The sequence below is a fragment of the Sycon ciliatum genome, chromosome 7 (assembly GCF_964019385.1).
Source record: "Sycon ciliatum chromosome 7, ocSycCili1.1, whole genome shotgun sequence".
Taxonomy (NCBI): domain Eukaryota; kingdom Metazoa; phylum Porifera; class Calcarea; order Leucosolenida; family Sycettidae; genus Sycon; species Sycon ciliatum.
This window is the reverse complement of record NC_088649.1, coordinates 33504402-33531962: the sequence shown is the minus strand read 5'-3', so window position 1 is coordinate 33531962 and position 27561 is coordinate 33504402. Positions and strand designations below refer to the sequence as shown.

The 27561-nt window shown below is 50.2% G+C and overlaps 2 protein-coding genes across 2 annotated transcripts in view; both read left to right on the top strand.

Annotated features, from left to right (window-relative positions):
• LOC135821366 (uncharacterized) overlaps positions 1-3424 on the top strand; it is an 11324-nt gene extending 7900 nt beyond the window's left edge. Inside the window, exons 7-8 of the mRNA XM_065334435.1 lie at positions 794-898; positions 2818-3424. Coding sequence (XP_065190507.1) covers positions 794-898; positions 2818-2823 — 111 coding nt within the window. The 3' untranslated portion in view covers positions 2824-3424. The remainder of the gene's footprint in view (positions 1-793; positions 899-2817) is intronic.
• A 3306-nt stretch (positions 3425-6730) lies between these two features.
• Positions 6731-27561, top strand: part of LOC135821870 (dynein axonemal heavy chain 10-like) — a 71373-nt gene continuing 50542 nt past the window's right edge. Inside the window, exons 1-9 of the mRNA XM_065334869.1 lie at positions 6731-7074; positions 13771-13926; positions 15729-15863; positions 16534-16639; positions 17390-17515; positions 18698-18792; positions 20350-20499; positions 23059-23190; positions 25071-25394. Of these exons, the coding sequence (XP_065190941.1) occupies positions 13819-13926; positions 15729-15863; positions 16534-16639; positions 17390-17515; positions 18698-18792; positions 20350-20499; positions 23059-23190; positions 25071-25394 (1176 nt within the window). The 5' untranslated portion in view covers positions 6731-7074; positions 13771-13818. The remainder of the gene's footprint in view (positions 7075-13770; positions 13927-15728; positions 15864-16533; positions 16640-17389; positions 17516-18697; positions 18793-20349; positions 20500-23058; positions 23191-25070; positions 25395-27561) is intronic.

Sequence of the window (27561 nt, the reverse complement as noted above, 5' to 3'; positions counted from 1 at the left end):
CCCAGAGACCGCTTGGAGAGTGTTGTGAAGATGTATGGGTATGGTTGACTTTGCAACGTTGGGCATTGTTTATGAAAGGAAGTCGGGTGGACACGCCCATTCCCATAGCGCTGCACATCCGAACCAGTTCCCGCTCGTGGATCCTTCTTTTGCACCAGTGTAAGCGCAGTCTTATGTGCGGCAAACCAGATAGGGTACTTATCGCCCATAAGCGATTCCCTTGACCTAATTATCACCATGACATCCGTCTCATAGCCTGCGTGTGTCCGTGTGCGTGTGTGTGTGTGTGTGTGTGTGTGTGGTGTCCCATATGATGCAGTGGTATGTGCAGCGATTTCCAATGGATAGGTTGCGGGTTCGATTCCCTACGATTATGGTCACACACGTCTTTCTTCTCTTTCTCAGACTCCTCCTGACTTTTCTTTCATTCTCCTGGGTGGTTACCAACAGCCAGTGCATGCCCGAGTATGTGGTGTGATGTGGGTGCGTGAAAAAAAGAAAAAAATGAAAAAGACCAAAAGTAGGGATTCACTGGCCAGAAAAAGCCACTTCATAGCTGTGTGGTATAGACCAGGCTGAATAGTGGCGGTCAATTCTTCAGCCTTGCAAGCTGTTGAATGGTGCAATCCCAGCACAAGCTGCTATGGCTTCTGCTGTAGCATCGCTATCATCACCTCCGGCGATGGGCGTCCAATGGTCCAATGGTGTGTATGTGTGTGTATGATTGTATGTGTGCGTATGTTTGTGTGTGTGTGTGTGCGCGCATGTGTGTGCTTGGTTGCGGCGTGTACAGCGGAAACATGGGGACAGCGATCGTGAGCATGAGTCCGACAAGAAGAAGAAGAAAAAGGACAAGAAGAAGAAGAAGGACAAAGACAAAGATAAAGACAAGAGCAAGGTCAGTGGGTGATGTGCTGTGCTGCCCGGGGACGAAATGCCTGGTCTTGTTCATGATGCTAGTGCTGGTGCTCATTCTATTGATGATGATAGCAAGAGTCCGCCACCCCAAGACTCTGGAACTCCCTGTCCACAGTATCTATCCAGCTGTCGTTGTTCTTGCATACTGTAATTTCACACATTTTCGGCGTGCTTTTATTTTCGCTACTGTCGGTGCGTCTGTTTCATACCTAACATTTCAATACACCGAACAAACGCTAACACACATATTCCAATAGGGAACTGCATCTCTGTACCTAAAATTTCCGTTCACCCAACCTGGCCTTTTGCCCTCATACCGAAAATATCGAGCACCTAAAATTTCTGAAATTATAGTGCTTTATTTACACACGGAAAGTTGGGTGTGGTCCTCGAAAGAGTGCTCAATGCACCGGGGTGCAGAGCTTCATACAAAAAAGAATAGAATGGGATACGGAGCTTGGGTTGGGAGTGCTTTATTTATACTGTAGTGGGAATCGAAATAGACGTAGGCCTAGTAGCAATCTACCCACTGTGCTGGGAAAGCAGAGCTGTTCTACCCACTGTGCTGGGAAAGCAGAGCTGTTCATCATTGAATATGGTTTACACTATTGACTCTGAACGTGATCGGTATGCAACATGAATGCTGGGTCTAATAATTGCATGTGAAGTGATCGAGGCACAGCGGAAGAATATAGAACATTCGTTCGCTCGTCAAGGCAAGATTCGAGAGCATATTCGCTCGAAGGAAACACCGTTTGTTGCATCACTACTGTAGTAGCGCATAGGTCGCTCTGCCAGCACTACAGGCAAACAGTGGAAAGTGACCGGCAGAGACTCTGCTACGCACGGGGTGTTAATCATGTGCACGGGTCCGCCGCGCGATGTGGCATTCTGCCGCCGCAGAAAAACATTTCGTACCATGTGCCTGTCACTCCTTCATGTTTTCTTCTTCTTTCTTTTTGGTGCGTTTTATCATAACTTTTATGTCTCCATGACGTCGAGACCTCCGGTCGGCTGAGGGCAAAAAGCCTCACCATCACTATGCTCCCACTATGCATTTTTTTGTCTTTGCCTGTGAGCTGTGATCATTGTAAAAAATATAAAATAAAATAAACCCATAGACGAGTTATACGCACTTATACTGGTCATTATTCGCCAGTAAATCCTGCAGTTGAGATGGCCTCGAAAACGTTCAAGGAGTATGCATGAATAGGCTCGGATGGAGAGCCGCTGATTAATTTATAGTAAAGAACAGGACCAAGGACGTGTGGCCATGGACTAGTGGACATTGTAGCGTTACTTGTAGTTCCTTGGTCCGTTTCTTTACTATGAATACGGACCCCCCCCCCCCCTCCCGTAATGTCACGTATAGAAGCTGGTGCTTACGGCCGTATAAGCCGGGGTTCAAACCATGCTTCTACTCAAGTTATGCTTCTATTCAAACCATGCTTCTACTCAAGTTATGCTTCTATTCAAAACTTGCTTCTTCGTCAACATCGTCAGTCTACACTGTGCAGTGCATGCTGCCACGCACGCGTCGTGCAAGTATTTGCACGTGCATTTTGCATTTTGCAGAGATCGGCTTCTACATGTGTTCGAGTCTTGCTTCTATACTGGCCATGTTTTTATCCGCAAAACTACAGTATGCATAACATGTAGTTTTTGTTCATGGTGTTTGCACAGAGTGCGCAACTCACTCTATTCGTTGCCTTCATATCATGCTTATCTCCACGGAAACCTTTTTTAAATATTTGAAATCTTCATTTTCCTGTGTTAGCGATGGTGTTGGTGCTTGTGACAATCATGGTTGCTGGCGCTGAAGCTGTTGCAGCTCTCAGCATAGCAATGACTGCCAGGAATCTCACCGTTCTCTCTCTTCTTCTCTCTCCTCTTCTACAGAGCTGATCTGTGATGGGCTATCTGTCATGCACTACGTGTGCACTACCTACCATGGACTACCTGACTACCTGTGATAGACCCCTATGATGGACTCTCTGTCATGGACTCCCTGTGATGCATGCTCACTGACGTACACCAGCCCCATCCGTGTGCGTGCTTTGGGGTACGTGTGTGTGTGTGCCTACGTGTGTGTGCATGTGCCTACGTGTGTGTGTTTGTGTGTGCATGCGTGTTTGTGCGTGTGTATGTGTGCGTGCGTTTGTGTGTGTGTGTGCGTGTGTGTGCGTAATTGATTTTCTGTCGTTGACGCTACTTACAAGCCAGACGATTGCAGTTGATGAGAAAGCAATCACTCTAGCTTCCCGTTGCCTCAGCCTACGTTTGTAGCATGTACGTCTTCGGTTTCGGCCGCCTGTTTGTGCGCGCGTCTTTTTCAACATCTAGTTTTATCTGCATTTAACGCATATCTCTACTCTAGTTTTAACTTCTTCATGAACTCGCACCGGTTTACCGTTGCCTTGGTTATAATATCCATGACTACACTGATGATGATGGCCTCGGTCCACAGGAGCCTGTGTCTCACTGTCAGGCAGACCCTGTATGCTTGCTTGAGCTGTGTGGTGCTGGTGGTAGTGATGATGGTGGTGCTGGTGCTGGTGCTGGTGCTGGTGGTGGTGCTCGTGATAGTGCTGGTGGTGGTGATGGTGGTGCTGGTGGTGCTGGTGCTGGTGGTGGTGGTGGTGGTGATAGTGCTGGTGGTGGTGGTGGTAGTGATGGTGGTGGTGGTGATAGTGCTGGTGATGGTGGTAATAATGATGATGATGATGGTGGTGATGATGGTGATGGTGGTAATGTCGGGTTGTGAACGTTGAGCGTGGCTCATTCACCCCACTGGTGTTTCTGGTGTTTTCTGTGATTCGCCTCCATGCATGCTGGAAAGGTCGTACTGCTATAGACAGATGTCTGCCGGTCTAAATAAGAGAGGAATGACGGCTAGAGACAGTGAGAGAGAGAGAGAGAGAGAGAGAGAGACAGACAGACAGACAGAGAGAGAGAGACAGAGGGAGAGAGACAGAGGGAGAGAGGGGGGGGGGGGAGACAGAGAGAGGGAGGGAGGGAGATCGAGACGACACAATGACTATGTATGTATGATGCACATGACTTATACAAACAAGAACACGATAACCTGGTACTATACTATAACCAAGCCGGGGCCAATCAAGTGGAGGGCTGAGCGTTGCGTCTGGTCAAGTCGCTGCAAGTGACAATCTGCTGCGCCCATCCAGACCAATGGGCAGTACTCCATTACTGGGCGTACAATCCCACGGTACACTGTAGCTCGGCTGCGATAATCCAGGAGCGGCGAGGCCTTCCGCAGGAGCCCGAGACGCTGGCGTGCTCTGATGGCGACTGTACGGAGGTGGTTACGGTGGGAAAGTTGGCTGTCCAAGGTTACCCCAAGAAGCTTGAGGTTACTCTCTCCATTCAGGGGGACACCCGCAAACTGTACTGCTGGGAGGTCCCAGGCGGGGCGGTGATGGTCAAAAGTCATGGCCTGGGACTTGGCTGGCTCGAACGCAATTCTCCAGCTGGTGCCCCAATTCACAAGGGCATCGAGAGCATTTTGCAGGACTGTCGAGCTGTGGTCAATGGTATCCATGGTGGACAGGCACTGAAACAGCGTTGTGTCGTCGGCATAAGCGGCCAGATCTACACCTGGTGGAAGGTTGTCATCGGCATCGTTCGTGTAGAGGAGGAACAGTGTCGGTCCCAACAAGCTACCTTGCGGAACTCCGGCTGTGATGCGGTGTGGGCTGGACGACTGCCCACCAACGACGACACTCAGGCGCCTGTCCAGCAGGTAGTCCCTCAACCATGCAAGGAGCATGCCGGATATACCGTACTGCTGGGCTTTGTGGATCACACCTGGATGGAAGACTCGATCGAACGCTTCAGCAATATCTACAGCAACAACCCGCACAGCTCTGCCCCCTGCAGCCACGGTACTCCAACGATGGTGTAGTAGGGTAAGGAGGTCCTGCGTTCCCAGGCCGGAGCAGAAGCCGTACTGGGTAGTGGTGAGGATGTGCTGGCGCTCAAGGAATCCCATAAGGCTACGATTGATGACAGCTTCCATGACCTTTGACAGTATTGGCGGCAGGGATATGGGTCGGTAGTTCTTTGTTGCGGACTTCGAACCCTTCTTGTGCACAGGTACAACTGAGGCAAGCTTCCACAGTGACCATGGTGACAGTTGCCGGCCTTGGCGGAATGCTTTGCTGAAAAGCTGGGCCACAGGCCTGCACAGTTCCTCACAGCACTGCTTCAACATTCGTCCTGGTACACCATCCGAGCCAGTGGCTTTGGACGGGACAACCTTCCTCAGTTCACGGCATACTGTCGTGGCCTAAAGTGGATGGTACTCAGACAAGCATCAGATCGCGGGCGGACACACGGGAGGTTGCTGGCATCAACTAAGGCTGCATTTCGCTGAAAAGTAGCGGGCAAAGCTCTCTGCTTTGTCCTTACTGGTTGGGAGCTCCGCGCCGTTTTCCTCCTTGAGGGTGGGGATATCATGGCTACGCCCACACCCACCGGCACGCTTGACAGTGGACCACCATTCACGACTGGATAAACCACCTGCTGCGAGCCTTCCATGGATGGCTGCTGCATGGGTATCTTCAGCTCTCTGAAGGCATGCTGAGGCAGTGGCTGTGGCTTGGGTATAAGCCAGTTGGAGTTGTGCATCTGCTGGATGCAGACGGAGTCGCTGCCATGCATTTCGCTTCCTCTTGGTGGCTTCGGTACACTCTGGTGTCCACCACACTGGGCCGGTACTGTGCAGCTTGAGGCTCTTGGACGGGATGAACGTTGTCATGCCCTCAGAGATCTTGCCAGTCAGCCGCTCGCATGACAGGTCAATGTTGTCAGTGATGATAGAGGACCAGCCTGTTTGCCAGAAGAAGTGCTTTAAACGTGGCCAGTCAGCCAAATTATAGCGCCACACGCACCTCGAGGTTGGAGGCTCCCGGTGTGGTGGAGCACGTAGGAAGTCGGTAATCACACTGGCATGGTCAGATCGGCCGAGAGGTGGGTGCACAGTAGACATGACCGGGGTGTCAAAGTCGGAAAGGACCAGGTCCAGGGTGTTATTGCCCCTGGTTGGCTCAAGCACGTGTTGGGTGAGGTGATGAGCAGCACTGAGCTCCTCCATTGCTTCGCCAGCAGGTGTTGTCTTTGTACTATGAAGCCAGTCGGTGTTGTGGACGTTGAAGTCTCCAGCAAGGATCAACTGGGTACCATGACATCAGGCAGCATCGAGAGTGCGATCAAGGTACTCCATGAGGCTGGTGTCACCCTCCGGAGCACTACCAGGCCTGTGCAGGGCAGCAACAACAGCTGTTCGACCACATCGCAGACGGACGGTGAACCATAATGATCTCCTGTCACGGGGAACCATGTCTAGCTCAATAGCCGCTAGGTCGTTGCGCACCCTGACAGCGACACCACCTCCTTGAGCCGTCCTATCCAACCGCATTGGAGGGCCATAGCCAGGGATGGCAGTCTCGGCTTGTGACATTTTTCCACCGTGAGCTTGGTTTCGGTAAATACATAATTATTATAATAATTGGTACGACTCCCTGATAACCATGATGACGGATAAGCAATGACTGCACAGGAACTGAGGAAGCTCGCCTAGCCTGCGCGCTGCTCGGGAGCGCTGTACGTAGCAACGATCGCTGCCATGACAACTCCTTGACAGCCTTGTATGCACGCGACTCTCGATCGACGGCGGACACGCGACAGGAACAGTGGTTGGTGGATCATTTGCAGCCTTCTGTTTTAGTTCTGGCTGCGCACATGTAGTCTAGACCTACGATGCCATTCTGATTCATAGGAAATACTCGCGCGCTATCGTCGCTCCGTAGTCAGGTTGTCTCTCTACCTCGTGAAGCCGTCGATCGCGTCAAACTCAAACCAAGAAAATAATTCGCACTCTCGTCGCAACGATCAACAGTTAGACTTGGAGGGGCTGAGTTTTGTTTGCTTGTGTATTGCTCGGCACGGGCTGTCGTTGGTGTGAACGAGTAGTGCTGAACGTGGGTCGACCAGTATCCAACAGCGGGATCGCAGGTAGCACCTACTGCGGAAGCAGATCAGGAGCGCGCTAAGCGACACCCTCACGAGGCATGGCGCTCGCAGACGTGGATACTTGACTCTTGAGGCTGCTCGTCAGTGAGAGCTAGAGCCGGGAAGGTGAGACTTTGATGATGACTGAGCGGGGCACACCTGGGCCGGGGCTGAGTGTGACTGTGAGAGTTGTGTGACCGTGACGGGTGGGTGGGGAACTAGGGCAGTAGGGGTGCGGGTACTGTCGTGGACATGGAAATCCAGTCGATTGACCGGGGCCGGCGCCCTCAGCGCGTACAGAACAGTGCACATGTTGATCCGATGCGACCAGCGCGCTGCATGACGCGCACAATGACATAATATCATGCATGATGTGTGTACTGCTTACCCATGGCTGCATGGCCAGCGCCCTGGGGCCGCTAGACGTGCGACCGGATTTCCATGTCCACAAGAGTACATGACGTGCATACAACGGTAGACTACGGGTAGATGTACGACTAGCTACCAGGGCAGGGGGCAACCGTCACAACGCATCGTACGCCTACCCGACCCCCCCCCCCCCCCCCCCGCCGTTCCCCAGTCGCAGTCCATTGATTTTACACACGAAGATAGTGATAGTAGAGAGGTTGCACACAATGTAAATTCGTAAGATCTTGACCATCCGGGTTCGAGTAACGCAAGTTAGTTGCTATGAAGATTCGTCCAAACGCGACCGAAACAGTGCAGATCTACGAAACTAACTTTTTTGGCACATGGAGTACTAAAATACTGATATTTTACAACTCTCTTGGTACAGTCAGACCTCGCTTATCTGGTCCTCTTTTATCCGGACCCCTTGCCATCCGGAAGAAAATAGCTGGTTACAGATCTACAGCATACGTGATGCATCCAACATAACTAGTGTTCGGTTATCCGGTTCCCTCGCCTATCCGGATATTTTGTGGAAAACGGATGTGTGTGCGGTTAAGCGAGGTCTGACTGTACTGCAATAGTGAACCTGACACGTCCGGGAATGCGTACTACGACAAAGTTTACACATTGTGCGCTACCACACGGTTTACGAATATTCGTGAGCTTTTTTTCGCTAAAATGTTGCGTTACGGTGTTTAAAAGAATTTTCGCTGTGTGCGACCTCTCTAGTCCTGGGTGATCACTTCACGATTGCCTCTGTAGTATGTAGAGGCGCATAGCTCGTGTATAGTCGGCGTAGTCCTGTCACCACACCAGCACATGGCCGTCGTGTGCACTACAGGTGCCGTGCACACGATTATGAGTTATGAGTTGCCCGTCGCTGGTCACCGCAGCACAGATGCGTGAGCTACGCCCCATGTGTGGGCAGAGTGGCGTGTATGCTCTTAGGACTGCCGCGTAGCCATCGGCATGCACTATTATATTACCCACGAGGTCGGATTTCTCCGTACACGTATAGTCTTGGTCAGAGACACTGTGACGTCAGAAAATGCTGTGGCCTTGAAGGCAAATATCCATGGGAACGGGCTTTCAAATCACGCGGGTGCACGTCCATTCACTATGTGTAGCTTGGTGAACTCACATATACACACCCACACACAGACCTGCCCATCACGGAGGGCGATGATAGTGAACAGCTATGGTAGACATAGCAACTTGTGCTGGGATTACACCATCCTACAGCTTGCAAGGCTGATGAATTGACCGCCACTAATTTTAGCCTGGTAGCCACCACACAGCTGATTGAAGTGGCTTTTTCTGACCAGTGCACACACACACACACACACACACACACACACACACACACACACACACACACACACACACACACACACACACACACACACACACACACACACACACACACACACACACACACACACACACACACACACACACACACACACACACACACACACACACACACACACACACACACACACACACACACACACACACACACACACACACACACACACACACACACACACACACACACACACACACACACACACACACACACACACACACACACACACACACACACACACACACACACACACACACACACACACACACACACACACACACACACACACACACACACACACACACACACACACACACACACACACACACACACACACACACACACACACACACACACACACACACACACACACACACACACACACACACACACACACACACACACACACACACACACACACACACACACACACACACACACACACACACACACACACACACACACACACACACACACACACACACACACACACACACACACACACACACACACACACACACACACACACACACACACACACACACACACACACACACACACACACACACACACACACACACACACACACACACACACACACACACACACACACACACACACACACACACACACACACACACACACACACACACACACACACACACACACACACACACACACACACACACACACACACACACACACACACACACACACACACACACACACACACACACACACACACACACACACACACACACACACACACACACACACACACACACACACACACACACACACACACACACACACACACACACACACACACACACACACACACACACACACACACACACACACACACACACACACACACACACACACACACACACACACACACACACACACACACACACACACACACACACACACACACACACACACACACACACACACACACACACACACACACACACACACACACACACACACACACACACACACACACACACACACACACACACACACACACACACACACACACACACACACACACACACACACACACACACACACACACACACACACACACACACACACACACACACACACACACACACACACACACACACACACACACACACACACACACACACACACACACACACACACACACACACACACACACACACACACACACACACACACACACACACACACACACACACACACACACACACACACACACACACACACACACACACACACACACACACACACACACACACACACACACACACACACACACACACACACACACACACACACACACACACACACACACACACACACACACACACACACACACACACACACACACACACACACACACACACACACACACACACACACACACACACCTGGTCCTGGTCCTGGTCCTGGTATACACTGCCATGTAGGTCACGTGTTTCTCGTTGAGCGAGACGGAGACGAGAGGAGACATGAGCGTTGGTGACGGGATAAGTCGTTTCGCCTTTTGAAACGCCTCCGGCAATTCTGACATTGCAATTGGAACTTGTCCCTTTCATCAGCAGTTGGGCGCCTGGTGGATCGGTTGCAGTTGTGGATAGCAAAGCCCCGGATCGACTTACAGCAGCGTTCACAAATGGGACAGTGAGCGGTACAGCACGGTTTCCGAATACATAGGCGTACAGGTGAAGAGCTTGTGGCATTGGCAACATTCGGGGCAGAATTGGACTGGACACAGCGATGGACTGCAATGCCACCCGCACTCCGAAACCATCGGTGACACTGGGAGCACTGGCGGCTGTTGGCTTGCTGCTGGACTGGTTTACGCCGTTCCATGATGCACTTGTGGCGGGCGATATCTTGCTGCCGAGCAAATGCACGCCGGCACACCTCGCAGACTATCTCCCGAGCCGGTTTCTGAGCTGGTTGTATTGCTCGATAAGCTTGCCGCCACTCAGATCGTTCCTGCGCTGTGTCAAACCATGACTCGTCGGCGATGTTTATTCGTCGCAGGTCGACCCTAATTGCGTCTCGCCATCGTTTCCGCGGGCCACACGCTGGGCGTGGTGGCAGCAATGTGCCAAACAACAACATCCGCGGCATCCGCTCCTCAGGCATGCGTACCACGTGCCCAAGCCATTCCAGTCTTCTCTGCATGAGGCGGTCGGGGATATCCAGTGGGTTTGCTGCATTCCATGTTTTCAGAATGGTGTCCTTGGCTATCTTCAAGTCCCACACATCCCGCTGTGCAACACTCATGATGGAAAGAAGCGACCGGTAGTAGAAGGTCGTGATCCGTTGCACATCACTTTGCAGCGGTACCCACGTCTCCGCACAATAGAGCAGTAAGGACAGAACACAGGCCTCGAAAACCAGACGCTTGGTGCGCAGAGAGAGATTGTGGTCATTGAAGACAGCATGACGGAGCGCTCCAAAAGCACGGGAGGCAGATGAAACACACACACACACACACACACACACACACACACACACACACACACACACACACACACACACACACACACACACACACACACACACACACACACACACACACACACACACACACACACACACACACACACACACACACACACACACACACACACACACACACACACACACACACACACACACACACACACACACACACACACACACACACACACACACACACACACACACACACACACACACACACACACACACACACACACACACACACACACACACACACACACACACACACACACACACACACACACACACACACACACACACACACACACACACACACACACACACACACACACACACACACACACACACACACACACACACACACACACACACACACACACACACACACACACACACACACACACACACACACACACACACACACACACACACACACACACACACACACACACACACACACACACACACACACACACACACACACACACACACACACACACACACACACACACACACACACACACACACACACACACACACACACACACACACACACACACACACACACACACACACACACACACACACACACACACACACACACACACACACACACACACACACACACACACACACACACACACACACACACACACACACACACACACACACACACACACACACACACACACACACACACACACACACACACACACACACACACACACACACACACACACACACACACACACACACACACACACACACACACACACACACACACACACACACACACACACACACACACACACACACACACACACACACACACACACACACACACACACACACACCTTGACCTTGATCTTGCCCATTGCGTACGCAATGATAGCGAATGTCGGAAAGTTCAAGTGAGAACACGAGCGCAGAACTTGGCATGTCGTTTCAGGTCTCCTGGTCGACGAAACGGGCGTCCACAGACACATAGAAGTGGATCAGGAGCGGGCCGTGGCGGTGGAGCGCTACTCGCAACTCGTCTCCAGCACACAGACGCACGCACGCACCCCCCCCCCCCACACACACACGCGCGCGCACACACACACACACACACACACACACACACACACACACACACACACACACACACACACATTAACAAGAACACACATTGCTTGGGTGGATGGTGCGCGGCCGGCGAAATTGAATTGCATTTGCCCGGGGGGCAAGTAATAGCAGGGTTGGCAAGAGCCAAGAGCCCACTGATGCATTCAATGGAGAAATGGAGAGCCGCCGGGCACCGTTTATTGGGGTTTACTTTATAAAAGTAAGCATGTGAGGATAAATATGGGAGTGGGAGGGTGGGAACAAGAAACAAATAAACTGACAACCAGTCACCACCATGAACAGTTCTTGAGAAGAGATTGTCAGCAAGGGAGCAAGAAAAATGGGTCGCCATTTTTGCGTCATGGTAACCGGACATCGGTATGGTTGCTGACGTCATGGGCACGTTGTGTGCGCTGGGGTGAATGTGAGTGGCAACACTGACAGTTGTGCGGCACCATGCCTGCGCGAGGACACAGGGCAGCAGAGACAGTTGTGCGGCGCCATGCGCCCGCAAGGACATGGGGCGGCAGAGGTAGGTGTGCGGCCCCACGCGCCTGCGAGGACAAAGGGCGGCGAAGACAGTTGTGCGCCACCATGCGCATGCAAGGGCATGGGGCAGTTGTGCGGCACCATGTGCATTCGAGGACATGGGGCAGCACGTACCCGCGGCGGTGAGCTGCAATGATGCTAGCTGTTAACCCTATAACGCCTATAGGACGGATATATCCGCCAGACTGTACAGTGCATGCTGAGGTGACTTCAAACTTTCGTCATTCAGTCAATCCTTGTTCGAATTCAACAAACGAAAGGTCTAATCGTATCAGAAAAGCTTCAGCTGTCGGCTCAAAAAAACCCGAAGACGATCCGAGGTCATAGCGCAGAGTTACGACACTCGAACGAAATTCGCGTGGGCAAGTCGGCTCGCGCGGCGTAAAATTTGAAACGCCAGCAAGGGATTTTCCCTGACTCGCTGGCGACGCGTGCACGACTGGCATACGTCATTTTCAAGCTGCATTTTGAAGGTCTCTCCTGCAAAAAAATTGACCGTTCTGCGATCGATATTGTTGAAATGGCGGAGAATTTAGTACCGCGCTCGCAGGTCTGGCATTGGAGCGCTCGGATCGCGCTGCGGCGTTACTCCTACGACTCTATCAATTGCGAACTGGGTATGGCTGTGTTCGTCTTGGAGAGAGCTTTCCATAGAGCCCGAGATTGTTGGAATACTCCAAAGGATATCGAAATTACAGTCAGATGAAAATGTGAGTTTGTGAATTTCATGCGTCTCCTGAAATAATTTAGGCTCTAAAGGGTTAATGAGCATAAACGCTGCGCTTTAATGCGACACACACACACACAGACACACACACCCTGCTGACTATTGCCGTACGGCGCATGCAAACTCGTGCTTCCTTTGTCTTCCCCCCCAGGGACGTCGCAAGCGTGCCAAGGGTTGCCCTGGCAACGGGCGTGGCAACATGGAGGACCACCGTATTGCCTGGTTGAAGCAGCAGGTGCTGGAGAGCCTAGCGTTGGACAGGTACCTAGAGGCTGCCAGCAATGCCAGCGACAAGGAGAGAGAGCGCGTAAGTTCTGGCGCCTGGCCTGTTTTGCTTTGTGATTTTCTTCTGTCTTATCTTCCTGTCATTTATACCCTTTCCTCCTTTGCTTCTTTCCTTCCATATTTGCCTTCATGTTGCTGGGCCTAGTTCCTGTTGTATGTGCGAAGTAAAATATGCACAAACAAACAAACAAGTGAAGCAAGAAGGAGCCATGGGTGCAAGGGTGTAGCTGCTGCCCCCCCCCCCCCCCCTCCCCCCCCCCCCGTTTTAGGAGGGTGCATGGCTGCATTCAATCTATGTGTAGGATAGCTGGTGCATGTCATTCATGGTCATTATATGCATGCTGAACGAAAGTCAAATTTTTTAAGGGCACGTGACGAAAACACTGATGAAATCACCGGTGGCAGCAACAACAGCAGCAACAACACCGACGACAGCGCCGACAATGACCACGACAGCAGCAACAACACCGACGACAGCGCTGACAATGACCACGACAGCAGAAACAACACCGACGACAGCGCTGACAATGACCACAACAGCAGAAACAACACCGACGACAGCGCTGACAATGACCACGACAGCAGAAACAACACCGACGACAGCGCTGACAATGACCACGACAGCAGAAACAACACCGACGACAGCGCTGACAATGACCACGACAGCAGAAACAACACCGACGACAGCGCCGACAATGACCACGACAGCAGAAACAACACCGACGACAGCGCTGACAATGACCACGACAGCAGCAAAACAACACCGACGACAGCGGCTGACAATGACCACAACAGCAGCAAAACAACACCGACGACAGCGCTGACAATGACCACAACAGCAGCAACAACACCGACGACAGCGCTGACAATGACCACAACAGCAGCAACAACACCGACGACAGCGCTGACAATGACCACAACAGCAGCAACAACACCGACGACAGCGCCGGCAATGACCACGACAGCAGCAACAACACCGACGACAGCGCTGACAATGACCACGACAGCAGAAACAACACCGACGACAGCGCTGACAATGACCACAACAGCAGAAACAACACCGACGACAGCGCTGACAATGACCACGACAGCAGAAACAACACCGACGACAGCGCTGACAATGACCACGACAGCAGAAACAACACCGACGACAGCGCTGACAATGACCACGACAGCAGAAACAACACCGACGACAGCGCCGACAATGACCACGACAGCAGAAACAACACCGACGACAGCGCTGACAATGACCACGACAGCAGCAAAACAACACCGACGACAGCGCTGACAATGACCACAACAGCAGCAAAACAACACCGACGACAGCGCTGACAATGACCACAACAGCAGCAACAACACCGACGACAGCGCTGACAATGACCACAACAGCAGCAACAACACCGACGACAGCGCTGACAATGACCACAACAGCAGCAACAACACCGACGACAGCGCCGACAATGACCACAACAGCAGCAACAACACCGACGACAGCGCCGACAATGACCACAACAGCAGCAACAGCAATAAGTGTTATCTTTTATAGGCCACTGGCCGTTGTGAGAATAATTTTGTTTAGTAACAGCAGCAGCGGCAGCAGCACTACCACCAGAAACAACCCTTCCCTCATGGGCTCTTCAATATCTCCTGAGATTACTAGCATCTGATCAATGTGTGCATGTGTGTGTGTGTGTGTGTGTGTGTGTGTGTGTGTGTATGTATGTGTGTGTGTGTGTGTGTGTGTGTGTGTGTGTGTGCATGTATGTGTGTGTGTGTTCACGTGTGTGCGTGCATGCGTGTATCTGTGTGCATTGTCTGTCCAAGGTGCAAGCACTTGGAGGAAGTCCCGTCCTGGAAAGTAGCAATCAGGCGGAAGACGTCCTGGATGCCTTCGACGAAATGCTGGAAGCAGACAACGGCTCGGTGCTACGAAAGCTACTGCGCTACTTGAATGACCCGGTGCGTACATGTACATGTCTATCAACAGTGGTCCCTTCATGATCCGGCACCATTCGTGCTACGGAAATTCTCAGATTAGGGAGGGTGCTGGATTAACAAACCTAATTTACTGCTGCAATGTGCATGAAGAGGACCTTTTGGTTTATACTGAAAATATTTGCTGGTTTTGTGGAGGGTGCTGGCAAATACACGTACGCGTGCAGTTGCGCCACATGAAATCCAACCCCTGGTGGCATGTGGAGCTGAGATGCACTGGTTGGATTTTACCCTGAACCAATGTTCGGTGCACAGTTTTGAGTTTTTGCTTGTTCAATCCTGCTACATCATATCACGGTATCCATTGTAGCTACGACAATTTTGACTGTTTGCATGTAGCGCAGTGAGTGTGCATGCTGTGCTTGTCGCGGTGTAGTGTAATTGCATGACTTCGCATATCCTCCTGGCGCGAAATCCGGAAAGCTATTGTAGTAACTGTTGCCAGAAAAAATCTCTCTCCTTTCAGAATGCCTGTAAAAGACATGTTGCGCTTACGATCACAGGCAAATGCAATGTTTTTGGGAAAGTATGGCGGATAAAGGGTACCCGATAACCCGCCTTTTAAGCCAGATACCCGTTTGTTACCTTAAAGGGTAACCGTTTCACCCCTACTTTGAATACACTGTACATGTAGGTGACCGGAAGCAATGCCGGAACTGAGGAATCACCGGCCTCACCAAGCGCCCTGCTGTTCTTTGCAGATCTCTACACTGTCGAGGAGTCGTGCATCCTACATGGAGGTACACGATGTCATGATTACATAACAATGATGTCATGATTACATAGCAATGATGCCATGAATACATAGCAATGATGTCATGATTATGTAAAAAATGATGTACTGCATGACTGTATTAATATTGGTGATGTCACTGATATGCTGGTGATGTCACTGATATGCTGGTGATGTCACTGATATGCTGGTGACACAGTGGCTTTATTGCCCCCTACATTTTACTCGGCCATTGCTTGATATGGGATGTGGAATAAATACATAGATAGATGTGATGATGGTGTTGTTGGGAGAGCGAGAGAGACAGACTGAGAGAGAGAAAAGAAAGAAGAAGAAGAAGAGAGAGAGAGAGAGAGAGAGAGAGAGAGAGAGAGAGAGAGAGAGAGAGAGAGAGAGAGAGAGAGAGAGAGAGAGAGAGAGAGAGAGAGAGAGAGAGAGAGAGAGAGAGAGAGAGAGAGAGAGAGAGAGAGAGAGAGAGAGAGAGAGAGAGAGAGAGAGAGAGAGAGAGAGAGAGAGAGAGAGAGAGAGAGAGAGAGAGAGAGAGAGAAAGACAGAGACAGAGACAGACAGAGACAGAGAGACAGACAGAAAGAGAGAGAGAGAGAGAGGTACGTTATCTTGCTTTCACGTATCATGTGAAAAAAACGTTCCTCCCCAAGTATACAGGTGTAGGCTGAGCCACACCACATCAAAGTCTGTTGATCTGACAACTATGGACTGACCCAGTGTGCTCTGTGTGTGTGTGGTTCCGGTCCAGATCGGTACCGACAGGAGCAGAGTCTCATTGCCAAAGAAGCAGAAGAGGAGAAGAGGCGCAAGGCGGAGAATGGAAGTGCAGAGGATGTGGGCGCTGCCAATGGTGCCAGTGCTGCCAATGAACCGTGTACGTAACCAAGGAGACGTTGTTGTGTTGAAGACTTCATTGCACCTGCGATAGGGGTTAAGCGCATGGTCGTGAAGACACACTTGGAGAAATGGCGGCAAAATAGTGCCAAATGAAAACCTGTCCACACACTCTCTTTTAAAAGGAACACACACACACACACACACAATTACCTGTAGGCATGCCTGAATGCAGATGGCGTAAAGTAAAACCTGTAACTACAGACCACCGTGACTAGCGACCAGCCTGGTACTACAGACCACCTAGACTATCGACAACCCTGCTACTACAGACCACTTCGCCAGGCACGGACGGTCTCACATTCATAATTATTATGGTTGTGCGGTGCAAACCTCTAACTAAGGACCACCTGCCACTAATGACCGCTTTCTCTGGCCCCAAGGAAGGGGTGGTCGTTAGTTACAGGTTTTACTGTACATACACAGCGCTGCCAAGTGAAATCCAACCTCCTTGAAGTTCTTGAAATGTGTAAAGCTGAAATGCAGGGCCTGGGGTTGGATTTCGCCTAGTACCACTGTACATGTACATGTACACATACAATGCTGTCACATGAAATCCAACCCTAAGCTGCTTGTAAAGCTGCGATGCAGGTGTTGGATTTCATCCTGTACCGATGTACATGGCTGTGCACATACAATGCTGTCAGATGAAATCCAACCCTAGGCTGCTTGTAAAGCTGCGATGCAGGTGTTGGATTTCATCCTGTACCGATGTACATGGCTGTGCACATACAATGCTGTCAGATGAAATCCAACCCTAGGCTGCTTGTAAAGCTGCGATGCAGGTGTTGGATTTCATCCTGTACTGGTGTACATGGCTGTGCACACACAGTGGCGTCACATAAATCCAACCCCAGGCTGCTTGTAAAGCTGCGATGCAGGGGTTGGATTTCATCCTGTACGGATGTACATGGCTGTACAAGCACAGTGGCGCCACATAAATCCAACACCGACGGCTTGTAAAGCTGCGGTGCAGGGGTTGGATTTCAGCCAATGCCGATGTACATGGCTGTACAAGCACAGTGGCGCCACATAAATCCAACACCGGGTGGTCTGTAAAGCAGAGATGCAGCAGCGGTTGATTCCCGGTGCCAGCACATTGCCTGATTGTGAGTATTATTGCTGTGTGTCCGTGCGGGATGGTCTGGTTTGGCCTGGGCAGCTGCACAGGGCGGAGGTGAGACATCCGATGACAAGTCAGCACTGGTTACATCATCCGAGGCCAGTCTACCCGCGGATGCTCCCGTACTCAAAGAGGTTGGTTATAGTGTAGGCCTGTGAGTGAGTGTTTGGAGGTGTGAGCGAGTGTGTTGATGTGTGGGTGAGTGTTTGGAGGTGTCACTCGCACCATGCAGCTCCACTCTAACATTTCAGGTGACTGTCACGGTGACTTAAGCCAGTACAGTGGAATGGCCGGGGTATCCACTCTTTGTGTGAGACAAGGCCGTCACAGCCGGGGCGGCTGAGGCCGCCCCACTTTTTCGGCCGTTTTTTAAATATTTTTTTTAGCACTTTACAAACAATGATCGCAGCTTAGCGCAAACGTGACATATCCTTGTCCCCGATCGTGGTTTGTTGCAGAAAAAAGTCTTTCATTGCAGTTACACTGAAATGGCACCAAATGCCTGGAAATGCTTGCAATTGGCTTCAATTTTTGAATTTTTTCCCCGGGGGGAGGGTAATGTTTGTCCCGGATTGTAGCGTCTTCTTCGTTTGTTGCAGAATCAAAAAGACTTTCATTGTAGTTACCGTACACTGAAATGGCACCAAATACCCGGAAATGCTTGCAATTGGCTTCAATTTTGAAATTTTTTTCCCCGGGGGACGACCCCCGGACCCCCCCTCCCTTCCAGGGCCGCCCCACCTCCAAAGTCGGTGCGACGGGCCTGTGAGATCAGTGCTGGCTCTATCCTAGTGACACACTCACACTCACGCCAGCTCCATTCTGGTCTTCAGGGGGGGGGGGCACAGAAGCCAGCGCAGTGCTATTGGGGTATCCGCGTTTGTGTGAGTTCAGTGCTGGCTGTTTTGTGGTGACGGATTCACACGCCGCGCTCTGTGTAGTGTTTTGTCAACGCAAGCTGAAGCTGGCCCTGCATGGTGGCGACCGACTCACACTAGCACTTTCCAGCTCGTGATTATTCTGGCCTGGTGGGTAACACACAGAAGCCAGTGTTATGGGTGTGTGTGTGGGGGGGGGGGGGGGGCACATTTGCGTGAACTCACTGAGTGCTCCGTGCATTATGGCGACAGATTCACACGCACACACACCAGCTCCATTCTGGCCTAGTGGGTATACACAGAAGGTAGTGTTACGGGACCCGGGGGGTATCCACCTCCGTGTGAAATCACTCAGTGTTGAGACTGCGTAATTGTGACAGATTCACACTTGCACCATGCAGCTCCACTCTTGTCTGGTGGGCAAACACAGAAGTCAGTGCAGTCACTTGGTTACTGGCCATGGGGGGGGGTATCCACCTCCGTGTGAACTCATTCAGTGCTGGCTGTAGCCTGGTGACAGATTCACCCCCCCCCCCCCCCCCCACACACACACGCACACACACCAGCTACATTCTGGCCTAGTGGGCAAACACAGGAGGCAGTGTTACGGGGGATATCCACCTCTGTGTGTGAAATCGCTCAGTGATGACTCTAGTCTGGTGACATATTCACACCCCCACACATACCAGCTCCATGAGCATATAATCCAGTGCAGAGTTCCCGGCACTGCCTCTTTGCTTCAATCCTCCCCTGCAAGCGGGAGCATGGCTAAGTGCTGCTGTTTCATTCTGGCACTTTTCCCTGTTCATCTAGGAGCGCGTGAAGTATTTGGAGTATCGTGTGCGCATTCAGAACATCTGGAACCACTTGACGGAGCCAGTTGGTGACCACAACGTTGTGTATTTCATTCGTAACACCAACGATGCCATACTGGAGGCGTCCGATGAAGACGAAGCGAATCTGGTGAGAAAATGAATGTGATGTGTGTGCGTGTGTGTGTGTGGGGGGGGGGGGGGGGGTGCGTGTGTGTATGTATGTGTGTCTGCGTCTGTGTCAAGGGCTGGCTTAGTCCAGCTGGGGTGGGTATGCTGATATTGGACATGCAGTAAAACCTGTAACTAAAGACCACCGTGACTAGCAACCAGCCTGGTACTACAGTAAAACCTTTAACTAAAGACCACCGTGACTAGCAACCAGCCTGGTACTACAGTAAAACCTGTAACTAAAGACCACCGTGACTAGCGACCAGCCTGCTACTACAGTAAAACCTGTAACTAAAGACCACCGTGACTAGCAACCAGCCTGGTACTACAGTAAAACCTGTAACTAAAGACCACCGTGACTAGCAACCAGTCTGGTACTACAGTAAAACCTGTAACTAAAGACCACCGTGACTAGCAACCAGCCTGGTACTACAGTAAAACCTGTAACTAAAGACCACCGTGACTAGCAACCAGCCTGGTACTACAGTAAAACCTGTAACTAAAGACCACCGTGACTAGCGACCAGCCTGCTACTACAGTAAAACCTGTAACTAAAGACCACCGTGACTAGCAACCAGCCTGGTACTACAGTAAAACCTGTAACTAAAGACCACCGTGACTAGCAACCAGCCTGGTACTACAGTAAAACCTGTAACTAAAGACCACCGTGACTAGCAACCAGCCTGGTACTACAGTAAAACCTGTAACTAAAGACCACCGTGACTAGCAACCAGCCTGGTACTACAGTAAAACCTGTAACTAAAGACCACCGTGACTAGCAACCAGCCTGGTACTACAGTAAAACCTGTAACTAAAGACCACCGTGACTAGCAACCAGCCTGGTACTACAGTAAAACCTGTAACTAAAGACCACCGTGACTAGCGACCAGCCTGGTACTACAGTAAAACCTGTAACTAAAGACCACCGTGACTAGCGGCCAGCCTGGTACTACAGTAAAACCTGTAACTAAAGACCACCGTGACTAGCAACCAGCCTGGTACTACAGTAAAACCTGTAACTAAAGACCACCGTGACTAGCAACCAGCCTGGTACTACAGTAAAACCTGTAACTAAAGACCACCGTGACTAGCAACCAGCTTGGTACTACAGTAAAACCTGTAACTAAAGACCACCGTGACTAGCGACCAGCCTGGTACTACAGTAAAACCTGTAACTAAAGACCACCGTGACTAGCAACCAGCCTGGTACTACAGTAAAACCTGTAACTAAAGACCACCGTGACTAGCAACCAGCCTGGTACTACAGTAAAACCTGTAACTAAAGACCACCGTGACTAGCAACCAGCCTGGTACTACAGTAAAACCTGTAACTAAAAACCACCGTGACTAGCGACCAGCCTGGTACTACAGTAAAACCTGTAACTAAAGACCACCGTGACTAGCGACCAGCCTGGTACTACAGTAAAACCTGTAACTAAAGACCACCGTGACTAGCGGCCAGCCTGGTACTACAGTAAAACCTGTAACTAAAGACCACCGTGACTAACGACCAGCCTGGTACTACAGTAAAACCTGTAACTAAAGACCACCGTGACTAGCGACCAGCCTGGTACTACAGTAAAACCTGTAACTAAAGACCACCGTGACTAACGGCCAGCCTGCTACTGTACTGCCTTCTCGTCTAACCATTCGGCTAGACACTCAGGAAAAGATGAAGATAACGTTATGGATTGACGAGAGGCTGAAGCCTACTATGGCAAGCTAAAGTGTGATACCAGAACAACATAGATAGAGAGTGTGTGTGTGTGTGTGTGTGTGTGTGTGTGTGTGTGTGTGTGTGTGTGTGTGTGTGTGTGTGTGTGAGTGTGTGGTGTGTGTGTGTTTTGTGTGTGTGTGTGTGTGTGTGTGTGTGTGTGTGTGTGTGTGTGTGTGTGTGTGTGTGTGTGTGTGTGTGTGTGTGTGTGTGTGTGTGTGTGTGTGTGTGTGTGTGTGTGTGTGTGTGTGTGTGTGTGTGTGTGTGTGTGTGTGTGTGTGTGTGTGTGTGTGTGTGTGTGTGTGTGTGTGTGTGTGTGTGTGTGTGTGTGTGTGTGTGTGTGTGTGTGTGTGTGTGTGTGTGTGTGTGTGTGTGTGTGTGTGTGTGTGTGTGTGTGTGTGTGTGTGTGTGTGTGTGTGTGTGTGTGTGTGTGTGTGTGTGTGTGTGTGTGTGTGTGTGTGTGTGTGTGTGTGTGTGTGTGTGTGTGTGTGTGTGTGTGTGTGTGTGTGTGTGTGTGAGAGAGAGAGAAAACAAGAGAGAAAGAGAAACAAAAGGAACTTTGGTAACATGGGTTGTATTGTGACGTGATTTAAGTGCAATCTAGACGCATAGTTTGGTGGGCGTTCGGAGGGCCTCCCGGGTTTTTCCCGATCATACAGCTTATAGTGGTGAACACTGGGTGCCCTCCGTGCTCCATGCGGGCTATGCGCCTGTCAAGTTATCCGAATTTTCAGGCCAAGCCCATTTTCAAGAAGATGGTGAACTCAGTGTTAGGCATAACTCGTAGCTTATCGATCCTTTCTCTCTTGTCTATATTCCGTGCAGAAAATGGCGGCGTCGTTTGAGGTTGGCACTATCCGCGGTGGTGACAGCGACTGCAGTTTGGAACGCATCGAGGAGCTCGTCAGCCTAGTCTACCTGCCATTGATCGCCGGCGAGAAACAGAGGAATAACCCGGTATGTAGCCACACTGGCTTTGTTCTACTTGCCGTGTTTAAATTTGTAATTTGTAATTTTTATTGTTTAAAGTTTCCCCAAAGGCTTTCGCCTATCGAGGGTGTTTCCATTCCAAACTTTCAATGGTACCAAAGCTGTGTTTGTCGTGCGATCATTCGTTTCTTGCCCAAATACGTGAAATAGCCTTCCACCTGCTGTTTGCTCCACTTCATCATTGTCCATATTCCGTCACGAGATCTGAGATTGGTCAGGGTACCTCGTAAGGTATGCCCCCACATGAGCGCGACCCAAAACAGCGCCGTTGACTTCAGCGCCCCCCAAAAGCCCCATCCCCATAACTGGACATCCCCAAAACAGACCACCCCGTCAGCGCGCACGCTCAATACAGGTCGACTCATTTACACTCAAACCCAAAAGATGGACACTCGACTTGTCAAAGACTCAAATCATGATCAACTCGAAATGGCCAGTTCAGTATTGAAGGGCGATATTGCCTGGACTCAATTTATAATCAACTCTAGAAAGCAATGATGAACTAAAAAAAGCAATTATCGACTCAAAAACACCAGTTCAGTATTAAATGGCGATATTGCCTGGATGGACGTTAACAGGTCCAGATACAAATAGGTTGTAGTCCACGAACCACGTTCCAAGTTGGAAGGTTGGTTTGCGCACTGGAGATGTGTTAGAGCTAGGTCTCGGGCCGCTGAATGTCTCAGTGGCCTGTCAGTTTCATGCCCTATTATCGCACAGTCACTTTCTGACTGTTTATCATCTTGTTACAGTCGTGGATAGTTGCTGCACAAGTTCTAGGCCCCAGCGGCAAATGCTAGCACCCAAAGTAGCATAAAAGGGCCTTTTTGTGACTCCACACGATGCTAGCATAAACAGCAGTTTTTACCGGCATCCGATACATTTTTGGCAATTTTGGCATTCTGGATGTGGAATTCGGTCTAGATTACACTATGAAACTAGTATTACGGTACTACCACATTGATAATTGCATGCACTACACTCAATTTGTTTGCATTACCTAGTTGTGACCAAGACCCACATTGCCATTGTTACTTCTTGGTATTTGCTCTCTTGTATTGCAAATATTTCCATAGCAACATGATGCCAAAATCGCACCTTTAAAAACTCTTTTCACATACCTGCTTTGTGAGAATTCATAAATAGCACGGAACACCGTTTTCAACCCAAATGTTTCACCATTACCATTAATAGGTAGCATAATTCGTGTTGTCTAGTATCCAAATTAGCGTCTTTCTGAGTTGTCAGCTAGCATCCCAAAAAGCATCTTGGCAACATTTAGCTAGCATCTGCCGCTGGGGCCTATGCACAACTCGTTCTCATGTGTTTCTTCTCTTTTTTGCATATCTTTTTTAAGAACGGGTTTCCTCCTGATATCCACCTAACATCAAGATCAGAGTACATAACACTGGTTATGGACTCTTGCTAACATGAGCCTGCACATTATGGGTCACGTGTGTAATGAGCTGGCTTATATTCGGACGTTAACGTAATTGGTCGCGCCAAAATGGGGCGTGCAAGAGATGAGACGAGCTGTAGTGACACCGTGTCACATTAGGTCGCGCTGTACTGGGGGTGCTAATATGAACACGCGCCGTTTATGGTTGCGCTGTTTTGGGTGTAAATCCCTCGTAAGAAGTCAATCGTCTGTGGAGCCGGTCCACAGTGGATGCGGATGTAAATGTGGAAACTCGGCCTCTAGCCGAGTCTCACGCGAGCCGTGAATTTGTTTAACCTATGACGTTCATTTGCTGGTGTGGTGACTGAACTGCACTGCCTATACACGAGCCACCCGACTGACCTGTGTCTGTCTGTTTGTATAATGTTACACACCACTCTCCGTGCAGAGCCTCCTGAACGGCCTGGGTTCGGCAGCGAGTCGTCCGGTGACTCGTGGCGGCGCCCGGCCCGGCAACGCACGCCCTGGCAGTGCCTCCAGCTCTTCACGGCGCGATCGGCCGACGAGTGCCAACGGCGGTGGTGGAGGCAGCGGGAATGGCAGCGGACAATCGCGATCGCTGGGCGCCGAGAAGCTGCTTAAGATGAAGCGCCTGCGTAGCGAGGACATTCCCGACGACGCGCTGGACGAGGAGGCGGAGGTGCAGGGACACGCCGAGCTGGTGCTGAGCGTGAAGAGGTTCGCCGACTGCGTGTCCCAGACGTTGACGCAGGTGGGTAGTCATGACAACTGCGGTCTGTACCCCTAGTATTTATATATTTATATATACTCAATCTGCGGACAGAACTGTTTCGTCCTTTGTGGACTCGTCAGCGCAGCACAGAGGAAATGAGGCCGAACCTGATAGCAATGGAAATGAAAATTTCCAATCAGCCTATAATATATATATATATATTCGCTCCTGCTCTTGTAGCAGTTGAGCACTCTTGCGTGGGGTAGTGCCTTTGCTGTTTGCGTTATGCAGAGCTCACTGACTTGTCAGTTTGAGCACTCTGGCAAGGTACGTTCGGGCCTGATTGGAAATTTTTATTTCCATTGCTATCAGGTTCGGCCTCATTTTCTCTGTGCTGCGCTGATGAGTTCAAAAAGAACGAAACAGCATGCTGTCCGCAGATTGAGTATTTCGCTCCTGCTCTTGTAGCAGTTGAGCACTCTTGCGTGGGGTAGTGCCTTTGCTGTTTGCGTTATGCAGAGCTCACTGACTTGTCAGTTTGAGCACTCTGGCAAGGTACGTTCGGGCCTGATTGGAAATTTTTATTTCCATTGCTATCAGGTTCGGCCTCATTTTCTCTGTGCTGCGCTGATGAGTTCAAAAAGAACGAAACAGCATGCTGTCCGCAGATTGTGTATATTTATATATATATATATTATAGGCTGTCGGTTAGCGCTACGGAGATGTGTTGAAGCTAGGTGTCAGGACGTCGAATGTCTCAGTACTCTGTCAGTTTTGTGCCTAGTTATTGCACTTTCTGACTGTTCGGGCCTGATTGGAAATTTTTATTTCCATTGCTATCAGGTTCGGCCTCATTTTCTCTGTGCTGCGCTGATGAGTTCAAAAAGAACGAAACAGCATGCTGTCCTCAGATTGAGCACTTTCTGACTGTATATAGTATCCAGTTACAGTGATGGAGAGTTACTCTTAACTCGTATCCATATGTCCTTTTCCTTTCTACATATATTATACGACTACACCATAGCTCAGGGGTTAGAGCATCGCTAGCTACAAGCGAGGGTCCCTGGTTCGAGTCCTGGTGGTGACAGTCAATTTTTTCTTCAGACTTTTCCCGTTTGTCTCTTTCCCTCAAACTAGTGAAGATGTTATGACTTGGGGCTCCCCGCGTGCTAGAGTGTACGTGAAGTGTGTGGGTACAGTGAGGGCTGCATCCCACCCGCCTGTGTGGATTCACAGGAAGTGTGAGTTACGAAGTCTGAAGAAAATGTTGAGCAGTCTCTGCTGGGATGACGACTACACCATAGCTCAGTGGTTAGAGCATCGCTAGCTACAAGCGAGGGTCCCTGGTTCGAGTCCTGGTGGTGACAGTCAATTTTTTCTTCAGACTTTTCCCGTTTGTCTCTTTACCTCAAACTAGTTAACATATATTATACTGTAAATATACAAAATTTCGGCGCTGCAAAATTTCGGCACTTCACGATTTTTGACATTTCGGCGGCGATTTATTTTCGGCGTGGGGTGGAGGGCATGGTAGTGCGACAGATGCTGTGAAAAATTTCATCGGCGTTTTAATTTAGGCGTTTTGGGTCGGTGCCGAATATAGCCGAAATTAAATAGCTGCCGAAAATTTGTATATTTACAGTAATTGAATTTTATAACAACGTCTAGTTGCGAAACTTCTCTAAGCTGGTTGTGTTTCTCAACACAATCGTAAACCTGTGGTAAAGCGGATGTGCAAACTTTACTGTACTTATTATAACATCTCAAGACAGCTTTTTAGCACATACACGCCCTTTGTTGTCCCCTATGTTCTCTTGCTGTTATTCTTGTTGTCTTCCATTCTATATGTAGGCATGTGCACTTTCATAAAAAATTAAAAAGACTCAGTGGAAACATCAGCCAATGTGAAGAGAGTGGGTGATAGCCAGAGTACATAAACCCCAAGAGTGTGCAACTCCAGCTATGGGGTCTGCGACGCCAGAACTTCACATCACGTGATGAACCCGTACACACTATTTGCACTCTGTGCATGATAGATACAGGGTTGTACGCAACCCAGCTTTGCGGACAACTCTCTTGTGGTCACTTTGCACTGTTTGCCAGCGTATAAACCTATTGAACCATGGCACGTGATGTGAAGTTCTGCCGCCGCAGCACTGTATCGAGGTTGTGCAGGCAGTTGCACCCTGTTGGGGGTTATGTAGTC